General features: G+C 50.9%; 1 protein-coding gene across 1 annotated transcript; it reads right to left on the minus strand.

Annotated features, from left to right (window-relative positions):
* Positions 1–1,112: 1,112 nt before the first annotated feature.
* NENF (neudesin neurotrophic factor) lies at positions 1,113–11,367 on the minus strand. The gene is made up of 4 exons (XM_080824323.1): positions 11,093–11,367; positions 3,375–3,435; positions 2,520–2,623; positions 1,113–1,646 (listed from the first exon to the last, which is right to left on the minus strand). Exons 1-4 carry the CDS (start codon positions 11,267–11,269, stop codon positions 1,470–1,472), a joined length of 519 nt encoding a protein of 172 aa, XP_080680449.1. The 5' UTR covers positions 11,270–11,367; the 3' UTR covers positions 1,113–1,469.
* Positions 11,368–14,752: the final 3,385 nt, after the last annotated feature.

The following is a 14,752-nucleotide window of genomic DNA, read 5'->3' on the forward strand; positions in this document are numbered from 1 at the left end:
TGTGTGCACTCACGTGTCGTTCGTTTTTGGGGCCACACATCCGGGTACAGACTACCTTGGCCACACGAAGGACAGGCCAAAGAGTCCTGTCTGATAAGTTCCAGGCCCTTTACTCTTGGGCGGGTGGTCACCAAGCTCCCAGCTTCTGAGTGGGACCCCAGAGTTCACCAGGAGAGTCTCTAGTCCGGACACACGAAAGAACAAGGCAGAGGTCAAGCCCGGTCCTCAGAAAGGCTCTGGCGGGTTCTCCCTGAGGTGACGGGAGAGACAGAAGGTAATGTTTCTCAAAGTCTATCCGAGCCCATCCACGTCACAGTCTCCCGGGGGGCGGGGGGTGCTCATTAAAAATGCAGCTCTGGGGCCATGTTCTAGAAATCCGGAATCTGGACCCCTGGGGCTGGGCCCCAGCATCAGCATTTTGAAGTCAGTCCCCTTAGGAACTTGTTCCGCTTAATGTAAAAATTCTCTCTTGGAAAGAGATGCTATTTAGTTTATGTCAAAGAAATTCATCTCTACTATAAAATTTCCAGGATGAGTTTAACGTGGCGCTTCTCAGCCTCAACACATGAGACCCTTTGGGCCAGAGGTTCTTGGTCTGGGGAGGGAGGGCCGTCCTGTGCACTGTAGGCTGTTTAACGCGAGCTACCAGTAGAATCCTACAGCTGTGACAACCAAAAATATAAAAGTGTCTTCAGACAGGGCCAATGTCCCTTAGAGGGGAAAAAAATCTCCCCTCAAAAGAAATGAAATCCTTATGGAATCTAACCCGAGTCCCGCGTGCTGCGTGGACCTTACCAAGTTTGGGGCGACGTCCAGGCCGGGCTCTGGCCACAAGGCCCTGACCCTGGGCACCACTTTCCAGCCCACATGGGGCTGAAGCCAGTCAGGCAGTCCCTCTGTCCTGGTGGAAGTGCCGAGCCAGCCCCTCTAGCGCCCCCTCACCACCCCTGCCGCTCCCACTCCCACGCATCCTCCCTGTTCCTGCCCTGGTGGGGATGGTGAGGACGGCGCCTCACGGGTGGGGACACTGCAGACAGGACTGTGAAGGGGCAGCCCACGCACAAGGCCGCCCCTGCCCGTGGAGCAGATGAGGCCACAAGGAGAGGGCGTGTGGGGAAGAATTCTTCTCTTGTGAAAATCACAAAGTTTATTTTCGTGCTTATTCGAAAGTAAACATGGTCACAGTGAATCTGGTTCAAGTCCAAGAAAACAGAAATCTAAAGAAGTAGTCAGTCACTTCCACGGTGACACTGAGGGGACTCCCAGCCCCACCGTCCTTACCAGCCTGGCCAGTGTGCGGGGGGTGAGGGGGTGCCACGGGGACAGAACACTCGACCAAGGACAATAACAGGCATTCAGGGTTCCCGGTTCAACGTCTGGTTTATTTGGGTCCGGGTGCCCAGAGGCTCGGGCAGCTGAGGGTCTCCCTGCGCCGCTCCCCATCAGGAACACGATCCCGGGATGGAATATCAAAACTCGTCTTTTGTGTCAAAATGGGGCTGGTCTTCGGGCTCGAAGTCCAGGTTGGGGCTGCCGTCCTCGTTGAGAATCCTCCGGGCCGTGTAGCCCACGATGGGGTACTTGGCTTTGTACACTTTGGTGAAGATGTCGTCTAGGGATTTTAGCTCCTCGGCCGTGAGGCCCGTCTTGGGGAGAAAAGCCCAAGCGACACGGGGGAGGGGTGGGGGGGTGGGATGAGTGAGTCATGCCTTGCAATGGACTTTCACCACCCCGCCCCCCTGCCCCCACACCCCTAATGCTGGCGAAAACGTATCTCAACTAACCAACTGACTTTTCAAGAACCAACCCTATGTGTAGGGGGATGGTGGGGCAGGAGCCATGTGCTGTTTGACTGACGTGGGAATTCAAGACTCCAGAGAACACCCAGCCTGGGGCAGGGTGGGGTACGCGCTACGCGCAGTCTGCACCCACCTTCTTTTCATGGCCCTCTCCCCCTCTCCCATGACAGATTCATACACCCTTCCCCTTCCTTGGCTCCTGAATCTTTCTGTAACGTTGTGCTTTCTGAGTCTGACTCATCTGAGCACAGCTGGGTGAATGCCGGCCCCCCTGCTGGGATTTCTGAGGCCCTCAAATGGCTTCTGTCAATGCTGTTTTCTCTTTCACGGGAGTATGAACATGGGGATACTCTGTTTCTCAACCCTGTTCATGCCCAGAGCGGCCTGGGGACCGGGTGTCCGAGACCAACCGCAAACCTATGAGCCTGGGGGTGGCAGGTGCAGACTGCAAGGGGGATGGGGCTGCCAAGGCAGGTTGGAGCCAAACTGTGAAGGTCCCAAGTTCACGGGAGCTTGGACTTGACTCTGTAGGTACTGGGGAGTCTGGGAGGTTTCTGAGTAGGAGTGGCATAGTAAGATCTCTATTTCAAGAAAACAGTTGGCCACGCTGAGTGACTGAATATCAACAGGCTAATTAGGAAGCTTTGCTATTGCCCAGGTGAAAAAGGCCATGGCCAAGGCAGGTGGGACATTTTGACAAAGGCTCATAATCTGGCTCACAGTGTCATGGGTGAGGTCTGCAGGGTCGAGAGACATCTTGGCCACCCCTCTGGTGGAGTCCTTCCCAGTCAAGGCATTGTAGGGGGCTCCTCGTCCATAAAACTCTGCAGTGGAGAAGAAGGAAGAAGACGTGAGTGTGGACATGCACGCCAAGCAGCAAGGAGACCGTCTGTGGTGGGGGAGGGGGCTTCTGAGCCCAATCCAGTGCTGCAGGAGCCTCCACACCCGAGGAGAGGGGAAGCAGAGAAGACACGAAGCCCAATAAGCCAGCCCCTGCCGTCAGTCTGGGTTCCACTAAAGCAGACTTTGGAATAAGTCACACATGCTGGACTGAAAGGTGATTTTTTAAAAATACGGAATGAAAACAGTCTATTAAAAATATTTAAAATGCAAGCAGGAAGAATGTTCAATCTTCTTAAATGTTGGTGGAAGCCAAGTCTACTCGGTCCAGCAGTTTTTGCTTGGTATCAGGTAACAATGAACCATAACAAAACTGCCATGATATCATCGGTAATTACCACTAGAGAAACCATGAAGTGACATTAAAATGTTCTATCATGTTCTGTGATCCCAACACCTTGCAAAGCAACACTTTTGCTCTCACTGCTTCAACCATGGTAAAAACATCAAGTTGGAATTTGATGACATAGGTAGCAGGGAGCCATGGAGGGCTTTTGAGCAGGAGCATGACATCATTAGAAAACCACTGTGGAAGTACAACACTGACGAAGAATGTTATCTCCGTCTGAGGGAAAAGGACCTGGCCAGTGTCCCCTCACTTTGTTCACACATCCAGTGCCCACTCTGGCTGCCGAGCTCCCCAGAAGTAAGGATTGATAAAGCCGAGCCACTTACCCTTTCCAGAAGTGACATCAAACACCACTCCTTTCACTGCCATGTAGATGGGCTGATCCTCCTAGAAAGCAGGAGAGAAGCTGTTGGAGGGAGCCCAAGATCTCTGCTCCTCCTGCCCAAGCTGGTGACATCTCTTCCCACCACAGGCTGTGCAGACAGCAGTGGCGGAAGGTACAAAGCGGCCGTCCCTGAGCCAGTCCTCAGCCAGCTCGTCCCATCAGGAGCTTGCCCCTGCCTGCCCAATGTCACGTCCACTCACAAACTTAGGAAAAGTGACAAAGTATCATGACAAGCCCATGGCAATACCTTTCTGTGAAGAAAAAAAAAAGAAAAGAAAAGAAAATCCCAGGGACCGAAGCAAATCTACATAGATAAGAATTCAAAGTATGTTAAATGGTGAATTTTTTAAATCAACCCAAATCTCCTTTCATCTTGGTTAACGTACTTACATGGATGCAATCAGTATAAATGATCAATTTTATATTTTGCTTCTTACAGGTAATATTGCTTCATATAAACATTCCCATGTATTGAAATAACCAAAATGGTTGTCACTAACACAGCGGTATTTTATATTAGTGATACTGTGTACCTGTTGGTTTGGCTCTTCTTCTATTTTGGGTATTTGGGCTCTTTCCAATTCTTTAAAACCATAAATGGCAGGATTATGAAGATCTTTCTATTAGCTACTTTATAATTTGGTGAGTTATATTCCTGGACCAAAGTACATGAACAACGTCATCACTTATTAAAAATGTAAACAGTGTGTTCTTCAAAAAACCATTTACAGTGCTAGAAATATACAAGCAATGCTGTCTCCCCAAAGTGCTCACCGTCTCATAGTATATTTTTTGCTATATTTATAGGGATAAAATGTTATCTTCAAATTCCTATCCCCTCCCACCACCACCGAAGAGAACAACGCAAAAACAGATGGCATGAATTTCCTAACCACCATCAGAGTGGACTCGGGCTGGGGCAACTGGCACGTTCTAGGACACGCAAGACCAGGCCTCCTTTGTCTCAGCCCCATTGAGGGTATGGGGACACCAACCGTCGGCTCCTAGGCCGGGGTGAAGGGGGCTGCTGCAGCTGGGTACACAGGAATCTCTATAGATTTCCGAGAGCACACTGCTTGGTCTCCTCTAGGCGTGGGCCTTAAGCTTCTTGCCCACGTGGGGCTTAAGGTCAAGTTGTCATGACTACATTTCACAGAGAGAGGAGCTGGGGCTCAGGGAAGGTAAGCGACTTGGCCGAGGAAATGTATCTCACCATCACATAACTTCACAGGCCTCAGTTTCTCTGACCGTTAGGTATTGATAACACCCAATGACCCTGCAGGCATCCTGAAGGACACAGCATAGGTGAGCACACAGTAGGCCCAGCGCAGGAGCTCAGTGAGTGGTTGGTTATTACATCTCTATCACCTCTGGACAGATAGTCTCCAGAACTTCGTTGTCTTGGTGGACATGTGCTCCACCTCAACCAAGAGTTATTTAATTTTAATTTTATTTATTTATTTGACACGGGGGGGCAGAGAGAGAGCACGTGCACAAGCAGGGGGAGCTGCAGGCAGAGAGGGAGAAGCAGACTCCCCGTTGAGCAGAGAGCCCTACTCAGGGCTCAATCCCAAGACCCTGGGATCATGACACGAGCTGAAGGCAGAGGCTTAATCAACTGAGCCACCCAGGTGCCCCTATTTTAAATTTTTTTTTAAAGATTTTTAAAAATAATCTCTACACCCATGTGGGTCTCGAACTCACCCCCAAGATCAAGAGTTGCACGCTCTACCTACTGAGTCAGCCAGGCACCCCAATGTGGGTCATTTTAGAAGGTATGGCTTAACCAGCCACCAGCCTGCTTTTTTTTTTTTTTTAACGCCCTTTCTTTCACTGTGATTATGTATTTCTTGACTTCAATAGTTTATCAAGTGGGGTTACATATTATTTCAATTTAAACACTATTTTAACAGTTACAATTTTACCCACGGCATTTGGTCATATTTTCCATCCTGATGCTTTTCCTTTAATACATTACTCCTTCCTTGTGTGCAAAGAGGCATAGAAACATGACATTCGTGTACATAAACTAGAACCACATGCATCTTATCACTAACACCCTCAACTCCAACAGTTAAATATTTGTCTCCTCGTGAAACCATACATTGAAGGTGTTCGTGCAAAGAAGTCCCAGCAAAGGGGCAGAAAGGAATGTTGTTACAGACATTCCAGAGAGAGGAATGGCCTTATCGGTTAAACGTCAAGTGCGCTGGGAGTGGGGCTGGGGGGTCGTTCCTGGCCTGTGGAGCTGGGAGTCCACTGGCATCAGAGCAGTGGGCATGGTTTCCAGGCCCCAGAGGTAACTCAGGCAACTGAGAAGACAGAGGGTGAGTGGAAGTCTTGCAGAAATGCAGACTCCAAAATACAGATGTCCCTGCAGACAGATAAAGACACACACGCTCATCACCCGCTTCACACCGTGCTCCCCACCCTCTCATCCACCTGGAAGGATGCTTCATTTTTTTCATCCGCACAGCAGGTCTCAAGTAACAGCAGGAGGTCTGCCTTTTTCCAAGAGCCCACAGGAGGAGTCACCTCAAGTCAAACAGACCTGGGTTTGAGCCACGGCTTATAAACTGTGTTGCCTTGGGCAAATTACTTAACCTCTCTGTGCCGCAGTTTCCCCCTCTGCAATAAGATAACGAGAGTATCCACTTACCAGGCTGTTGTGAGGATTAACCAAGGCAAGAGATAGGAAGTGCTTAGCAGTTTGTTAGTTACCTGGATCCTTAATCTAGATTTTGACAGACAAAAAATGTACTTCCCAAGTGACAGATAAGGATTCTAGAGGCATTTTAAGTTAAAACTGAAAGGACCTTGAAGATTATCCAACACCTTCATTTTCCAGATGCAGCTCTCCAGGCCCGGGAGTTAGGAGACTTGCCCCGAGTCCCATCGGGAATCAGAACAGTCTCTGGAGCCTTAGAACCCAAGCTCATTCCACTCCCTGGCCTGCCCCACCAGGGGCCACACAGCACGAAGACAGCGCACTTGCCTGGGACCAGGTCAGGGTGAGGGGGGCCTGGGCAATTCATCCACAAGACTCAGGACCACCAGTGAGGCACAGGAGTGGGTCAGAGGCACCCAAATGGACAGGAACCAGGGGAACCCCTGCATGAATGAGGCCTCGCCTTTCTCCTTGGGGTCTGGACTTGTCTCACCGTCTGGCCTTCCTCCCCGCCTACTGTCAAGCAAGGCCAGGAGAGGGCCACGAGAGCGACCACGGAAGGGCAGACGAGGCAGCAGGGCGAAGAGAGGGAGGGAGAGGCAGGACGGCGGGCCCCTGAGCCTTCAACCTCGCCCTTGAACCGGGGGCCAAGGACAGAGCCAAAGGTCCTCATTTGTAAAGAGGGAAACTGCTGCAGATGTTTCCTTCTGCAGAAATAATGGGCCCCCCCCCCCGAGGATCTGAGGCTGGGTTCTTTTCTGACCGCTGCGGCATCGGTAACCTATTAGTGGATTGTGGATTCACTTAGTGACTTACTAACCAATTTTTTTTAATGAAGTAGAAAAGGAAAAGTTTAAAATGGAACAGAAAATAGAAAATGTCCGGGTGCATCACACGTATTAAGAAGCACTGTTTGACAGAACTTTTGTTGTGTGTGTGTGTCCTGGGGGACGGTGCAGAAAGTATGCCCTGACACAGCCGTCTACAAGCCGGCACTCGACTGCACGATTAGAGAGGGCGGTTTCCCTCCGTATTCTCCAGCCTCCACCCCACTGCCTTCACTGTCTGTATCTTCTTCATATCTGTTCAGAATGATCTTTCTGGAAGATGTACAATCTTACTCCTCACTATCATTCAGTTTTAGAAAGGCAGAAAACAAATGTCACCCGTCACTTCCTGACCTTAGCACAGATTTCCGAGGACAGCTGGTGCTGAGAACAGACAAATTCCATCTACGAGGAATAACCGTGAAGCCTAGGGGGCCTCGGCCAGCTCAGGGTCCAGAGTCACGTCAAATAAACTCCCGCAGAAACTACATTTCCCGGCATGCTTGCAAGCTGATATCTTCTTAGAACCGGTACCCGCCCCCCCCTCCCCCCTCCGTGGGGCAGGTCACTGCCTGGCGCGGTTCTAGGACTGTGCAAGGACGGAGGGGGGCGCTCTTGGTAGTTGCTTTTCCTTGTTCGGGCCTGAGAGAGCAGCGCCTAGTTCACCTCGATGACTCCTAGCTGTGTAACCTTGGGCAAGTTCCTTTAACCTCCCCACGCCTCCTTCCTCCACTGACAAATGAGATAACAGCCCCTCCCCTCGTGAGGCTGCGGTGGTCATTAAATGAGCTGGTGCTTTAAAGTGGTTAGGATAGGGGCGCCTGGGTGGCCCAGTAGGTTAAGCCTCTGCTTTGGGCTCAGGTCATGATCCCAGGGTCCTGGGATCGAGCCTCGAATAGGGCTCTCTGTTCAGTGGGGAGCCTGCTTTCCCACCCCCCAATCCTCTGCCTCCCTCTCTGCCTACTTGTGATCTCTATCAAATAAATAAGTAAAATCTTTAAAATAAATAAATAAAGTGGTTAGGATAGTGCCTGACAGAGCTGGCACCATCTGGTCCCAGGCCCAGAAATCAGGTGGGGCTGGGGGCAGGCAGGGTGACCCTCTCTGCCCTTGGTATCCTCCCATGCAGTGAAGGCGGAAAACACTTTCTGAGGATGGCAAAAATCGTGTTGCACTTGGAGGGTGGAGGATGACATCCGCTCTGAACTAAGGCGAATCCTCAACTTCACTCGTCTTCCCTATGGGGGTCCGAGGCAGCGCCCCGTAACCAACTCTATGAACATTTCCACAGGAAAGCATGAACATGAGTATTCACACTAAGGACAACATTATAATGAACATTATAAACAGACTCATGTCAGTGCCGGCAAGGTTCTGTCACCAACGGAGTTCAGAGCAGGTTGGGTTTTGCTATTAAATGACTTACTTTAAAAAAAAAAAAAAAAGACCTTGTGGGGCACCTGGCTGGCTCTGTTGGTAGAGCACGCAACTCTTGATCTTGGGTTTGTAAATTCAAACCCCACGTTGGGCATAGAGATTACTTAACAATAAAATCTTAAAAAAAACAAACTCTTCTGGTTTCAGAGCTTGATTTTTGAGTTGCATAAGAGGATTATGGACCTGTTATACTGCCTCTTGCTTATAATAATTTAGTAATAAGCTAACAAAAGTAGCAGCTAAGATTTATAAAGGCTTACTATGCTAAGATTACTGCAGGCCTATCCTACTTTGCATATCACCATCTCATTTAATTCTCACACAATCCCTACATAGAGTAGGTACTCTTGTGATGGCCATCGTCATGGTCAGTTTTAGTACCAACTTTGATCAATTATAGTATCTGGGTGTTGCTATGAAGATATCGTGTAGATGTGATTAACATCTATAATCAGCTGACTCCATATAAAGGAGATGATCCTGAATAATCTGGGTGGGCCTAGCTGCATCAGTTGAAAGGCCTTAGGAACAAAATTAAGGCTTCCCTGTAGAAGAGGAAATTCCTCAGATGGGCTGGGGCATCAGCAACTGCCCAGGGGTTTCTGGCCTGCTCTATGGACTTCAGACTTGCCTGACCGGTGCCCATGATCACATAAACCAATTCCTTGCAATAAGCCAAATACGTTTCTACTGTTTCTGTTTCAGGTGAACCCCTGACTGATAAAAGCATCTTATAGCTGGGAAGACTCCGCGGCCCGAAGAACAGGGAGTCGTAGCCAGGCATGATCCAAAGGTACAAAGCTCTAACTAGGGCACCGTATAATGTCTCATACAACAGTGACACTCCTGAGAGTGAAGAGGGGTGCCATTAGTAATTCTTCCCAGACAAAAGGCATAAACCAGAACCTTCTCGGATGGCTCAGAGAACAGCACGGCTCTAGTCGGCTGTATTCAACGGCCCCTCTCCTACCTTTCTTCCTCTCTCTGCCTATAGACACCCAAAACATTTCTCTCCTTAACCTATTCCCACCTCAAGCTTCCCTCTTTCCTTCCCTTAGTTAAGTATCAGTAATGTCAGCATAAAAAAAAAAAAAAAAAAACCCAGGGTCTCTTCTCCGTCCTCATCCTGCAGCCCCTGGAGCTGTGGCTACAAGTACCCTCAACCTTGAACTCTCTCCTCTTGGGTTTTGTGCCGGGGGTCTCCAAGTTCGCCCCCATGTTTGAAGATTGACTTTGAGGACTCACAGAACTCAGCATACAGTCGTACTCAGAGCTCAGATTTATTACAACTGTACAGAAGGATACACAGATCGTAAGAGAAAATGACACAGGCAGAGTCTAGAGGAATCCAGGGGTGGATTTCCCCAGGCTCAGTCTTTCCCATGAGGGGTCACACACACAGCTCTTCCACCAGCAACACAATGCAGTACCATGTGCACGATGTTTCTGCCCAGAACATTAGTCTCTACCCATTAGAGACTCAGAGCCCAAGGTTTTTACTGGCAGCTGGCCATGTAGGCCCTCTCTGCCCAGCAATGTTCAACATAAATACACTGTATAAAGAGCCCAGAGCGAGGCACCCTCATCTGTTAGGGAAGTGGAACACCCTGGAATTCCAGACATCAGCCAACAGCCACTCTTGCCAGCGGGCCTTCCTAAGGAGAGTAGGCCTGTTACGTTAACTCTTTTCTGCAACGATTCCTGGGTCCTGTATATCATCTGGTTCCCTGCTTCCCTTAACATCTAGTCACATCCCTGTCTCCCTCCTTCTGTGTTCTCTTCCGCTCAGACTTCTAACTAACGTCTTTATTCAGAGATATTCAAACTAGCCATTACTGTCTAAGGGCCAAGTTTCTGACCCCCGCCCCGTCCCCCCTTTCAAACCTGGTCTATTTAAGGCTAGCTAACTTGGGGTTAGGGATCCCAGGCTGGAGGGTTTTAACAAGAGGACTGGTCCCTTCCTCGTTCTGCCCCTAACTGGCACATGCCTCAGTTTCCCTGTGTGTAAAAGCAGGACGTCGGTTCCTATCAACGCTGACATGCTATGGTTCGGTGATCTCCCCATCACACGTTCCCCCTCTCTTCCCGGATTGGCCCCATTATGGCCCTTCTACCGGGGAGTGCAGCATCTTCCCACGCTCCGCAGGCATCACACTGGACCCCAACAGCCCAAAGGCATGGGGGATTGTGAGGAGTTTCCTGGACACCTCCAGACTATTGACTGATGTGGGTGTGTTGGGGGGGAGGGTGTCTTTGTCTTTAACCTCCGGTCTCCCCCTCTGCCCTCTCCCCAGCTCATTCTCAGTCAAGAGCACAGGCAGTAAAAGTGGGTCTGAGGTCGAGGCAGGAAGTGCAGGGAAGCCTGGATCATCCCTGGGCCTGCCCCACAGGTTTTACTTCTCCTCTCCCTCCCCCGCCACTTACTCCACAGAGGAGGCGGAAGGGTCTGCCCCCAGCTGATGCTAACATTAACCCCCCCAAAGTTCCGAGGTTCCTGAGGCCGATCACCAGCCGAAACGCATTTCAGGGGAGCAGCTCGCCGGAAGGCAGGCAGGGGGCAGCGCGGGACCGGGCGTGCGGGCTCGGGGCCGGGGCCAAGTCTGCGCAGCCCCGACTCGGACGGACTCCCCGGGTCCCTGTGCGGCCTTCCGTCCGGAGGGAGGAAGCCCGCAGGCCGGGCGTCCGGCTCGGAGCCCGCGCCTCCCCCGCGGCCTCCCGTCCGCTCACCTCCTCCCCGCCATAGCGGGCCAGCTCCTCCTCCGTGAAGAGCCTCACCGGGGGCCCCCGCTCGGCGGGGCGCGGCGCCTGCCCGGCCCAGGCTGCCGGGGGCCCCGGGGCCAGCGCCAGGAGCAGGGCCAGCGCTGCCAGCCGCCGCAACCGCCGCCGGCAAGCGGGGCCCGCCATGGTGCGCTCGCCGAGCAGGGCCGGGTGGCCTGGGCGGCTAGAGGGCCTGGGCGGCTAGAGGGCCTGAGCGCGCTCCCGCCCCGCGTCCCCGGAACCCCGCCCCCGCCCCGCGCGCCCGCGCGCCGCCCTCCCCGCCCCTGCGCCCTCGGGACCGCGCCGCTGGAGCTCCCGACTCCGCGGCCTGGGACTGGAAGCTGCGAGGAGAGCGACCTACGTGACAGTAGTTGTTGAGTAGGTTCGTGGGTGACACAGCCCCACACTCCAGCACCTAGGAGGATGTATGTACACACCAGGACCCCAGCTTTATTCAGTGGGGCTGGCCCAGTCGTGGAGCATGCCGCTCTTGTTGGGGGGGTTGAGGCGGGGAGTGTAAGTAAGTTCAGCCCCACATTGGGGTGTAGATGGTTACTTAAAAATCTTTTTAAAAGTTCCCTTGACTTCTGGCAGATTTCTCTTCCTTTCCAGTTATGTCCCCAGGGGGATTTTTGCAAAGGGTAGGGCGTGGCGCAGATCTGCACTGAAATAATAAGGGCTAACATTTGTGCGAAGACTCCTTCATGACTTCATAAAACAAATACTTTTTGAGGACCTCCCTGTAGCAGGTTACTGGGAACACATCGCTAAAGGGATCAGCGTCCACATGGAGTTTACATCCCATGAGCTTGTATGGACGAAATGGACAAGAATGAGATACATACATTGCTGTTGGGAGAAAAACAAAGCAGGGCGAAGGACAGGGAGCGTTAAGGGGGCTGCAGTTTTCAATGGGCTGACCAGAGGCTCCTGGGTGACTCCGTGGGTTGAGAGTCGGACTCAGAGTCAGTTCGGGTGGGTATCTCATGGGTCCTCTGAGAGCCACAGTTGGATCTTGGTAGGCATTCTGCTTGAGATTCCCTCCCTCCGTCCTTCCCCCGCTTGTGCTTTCTCTTTCTCTCTCCCTAGAAAAAATAGATAAATCTTACAAAACAAAGAAACAAACAGGGTGACCAGGGAAGGTCCCACTGAGAAGGTATTTGTATAAAGGGGGTAAGGGAGGTAGCCGGGGGGGGGGGTGGGAGGACATTCTTTGCAAAGGGGAAGACAGGTGCATACATGTTGAGGAAAGGCAGCGTTCTGCTTGCTAGAGAAACAGTGGGAAGGAAGAGGTGTGGGAGATGAGGTCTGGGAGGTCAGGGGGTAAAGGGAAAGGAGGTAGGGGGGCGGGTCTTGTGGGGCCTCACAGCTCACTTTTAAAGGATTTTGCCTTTTACACTTACTGAATGGAGGAGAGGAACGAATTAAAATGTTAGTGGAATGACTCTGTGGTGTTGAGGACAGACTAAAAGCAGGGAGCCCCTGCAGTAATCCAGTAATCCAGGCGAGAGGTGATGGTGGCTTGCACCGGAGTGCTAGCCATGCAGGTGATGAACAAGGGGGTGGTCTCAGATGTGTTTTGAAGGTGTGGCTGGCAAGATTTGCTGACCACTGAGAGGAGATGTCGGGTCAGGGAGATTGAACAGAGTCAAGGATGACCCAGAGGGTTTTGGCCTTGGTAACCATATGGGTGGAGTTGCCACTTGCTAAGATAAGGAGTGATGGTGAGAAGAGCAGGTCTGAGGGGAGAGGCTCAAGACCAGGCTTGGTCGGTTCGAGAACACTTGGATATCAAAGTGGTATCGGATTGACAGTTGGCTATAGGAGTCTGGATTTGAAGGAAGAGTTCCAAGGGAGAGATACAAATCATGGAACCCTTGGCATGTAGGTTGTATTTAAAGCCACAGAATGGGGCCACATGGATGGCTCAGTCGTTTAAGCATCTGCCTTCGGCTCAGGTCATAATCCCAGGGTCCTGGGATCGAGCCCCACATTGGGCCCAGCATCAGTCTCCCTGCTCCTCAGGGAGTCTGCTTCTCCTCCCTCTGGCCCTCCACCCCTGTTCATGTGTTCTTTCGCTCTCTCACTCTGCTCTCTCTCTGAAATAAGTAAAATCTTTTTTTTTTTTTAAAGATTTTATTTATTTACTTGACAGACAGAGATCACAAGTAGGCAGAGAGGCAGGCAGAGAGGCAGGCAGAGAGAGGGGGGAGGAAGCAAGCTCCCCGCTGAGCAGAGAGCCAGATGTGGGGCTCGATCCCAGAACCCTGGGATCATGACCTGAGCTGAAGGCAGAGGCTTTAACCCACTGAGCCACCCAGGCGCCCCTGAAATAAGTAAAATCTTAAAAAAAAGAAAAAACTTAAAAAAAAAATAAAGCCACAGAATAGTTGAGATCATCAGGGACATGCACGTGAATGGGACCAAGGACTGAGTTCTTGGGTCCTGCCAACATTTTGTGGATGCGAGTACTGGCAAAAGAAACCAAACTATGTGCAAGCCCTGACTCAGCACTTTCACATGTATTAACTCATTTAGTACTTGATTTCACTCTGTGAAGTAAGACAGTGTCACCGCCTGTTTTTACAGATAATGAAACTGAAGTACAGAGACCTTAAATACCTTGCTCAAGGTCACGGGGGTGGCGAGGGGGTGGTAGAGCCAAGATTCAAGCCCAGGCCCCCTCTAGCATCCTCCCTTAACCCTCCGGCTACACCTTCCCTCAGTGATGGTACCAAACGCTCATACATTTCATCCATGCAACAGAATGAACTTCTAATATAGAGCGACCCGAACAGGATCCACCAGGAGCCCTCTGAATCTCAGTTTCTGTATTAGTAACACACCAGCCTGCCTCCTTGATGGAATTGTGCCAAAACCAAAAATGATCACGGATGTGAGAGTCTGTGTCAGCTGTTCGTGCAGAATCTGTGTTCCGTGGGTCGCAGGATCTCCAGGTTAAGAGAGGCCCTTCTAAGCCCTTGAATAGAATATCATCCCCGTCATGATGCAGCACGTTCCTCAATAACATCCCTGACCTATAGTGTGCTGCTTCTCTGAGCCCTTTCTCTCTCTACAGTTCCATGTGTTAGTAACTTCTTTGTGCCCAAAGATACTCCCTATAATTTCTACTCATCAGATCTCCCTTCCTCTCCCTGAGATACTGAGTATAAATCTGTGGGCATGCTCATATGCCCTTGAATTTTTCTAGGCATTTCTCCGATTGCCCTTCCCTACTTGAACCCAGATTCATTTTCCCCAATGAATCAGTCACCTGCAAGGAGAATACAAATTATTCAAAGAGAAACAGAATAACTTTTAATAAGATAATTGGTTGCACGGGGGCACGAAGGAGGCTGAGGAGAATCCCGGAGGTAATGAGAAGATTAGAAACAGCAGGAGAGGGGCACCTGGGTGGCTCAGTGGGTTAAAGCCTCTGCCTTCAGCTCAGGTCATGATCCCAAGGTCCTGGAATCGAGCCCCGCATCGAGCTCTCTGCTCGGCAGGGAGCATGCTTCCCCCTCTCTCTCTCTGCCTGCCTCTCTGCCTACTTGTAATCTCTGTCTGACATGTGATCTCTATCTGTGAAATAAATAAATAAATAAAATCTTTAAAAAAAAAAAAAAAAAG

This window comes from Martes martes, assembly GCF_963455335.1.
Source record: "Martes martes genome assembly, chromosome: 15".
Classification (NCBI taxonomy): Eukaryota; Metazoa; Chordata; class Mammalia; order Carnivora; family Mustelidae; genus Martes; species Martes martes.

Coding starts and splice junctions, on each gene's coding strand:
- NENF (XM_080824323.1), bottom strand. CDS start 11,269: ATGGCGGGCCCCGCTTGCCGGCGGCGGTTGCGGCGGCTGGCAGCGCTG. Junction 2,624..3,374: donor TGATGTCACTTCTGGAAAGG/GTAAGTGGCTCG, acceptor TCTCCACTGCAG/AGTTTTATGGACGAGGAGCC. Junction 1,647..2,519: donor CAGACCTCACCCATGACACT/GTGAGCCAGATT, acceptor TTTCTCCCCAAG/ACGGGCCTCACGGCCGAGGA.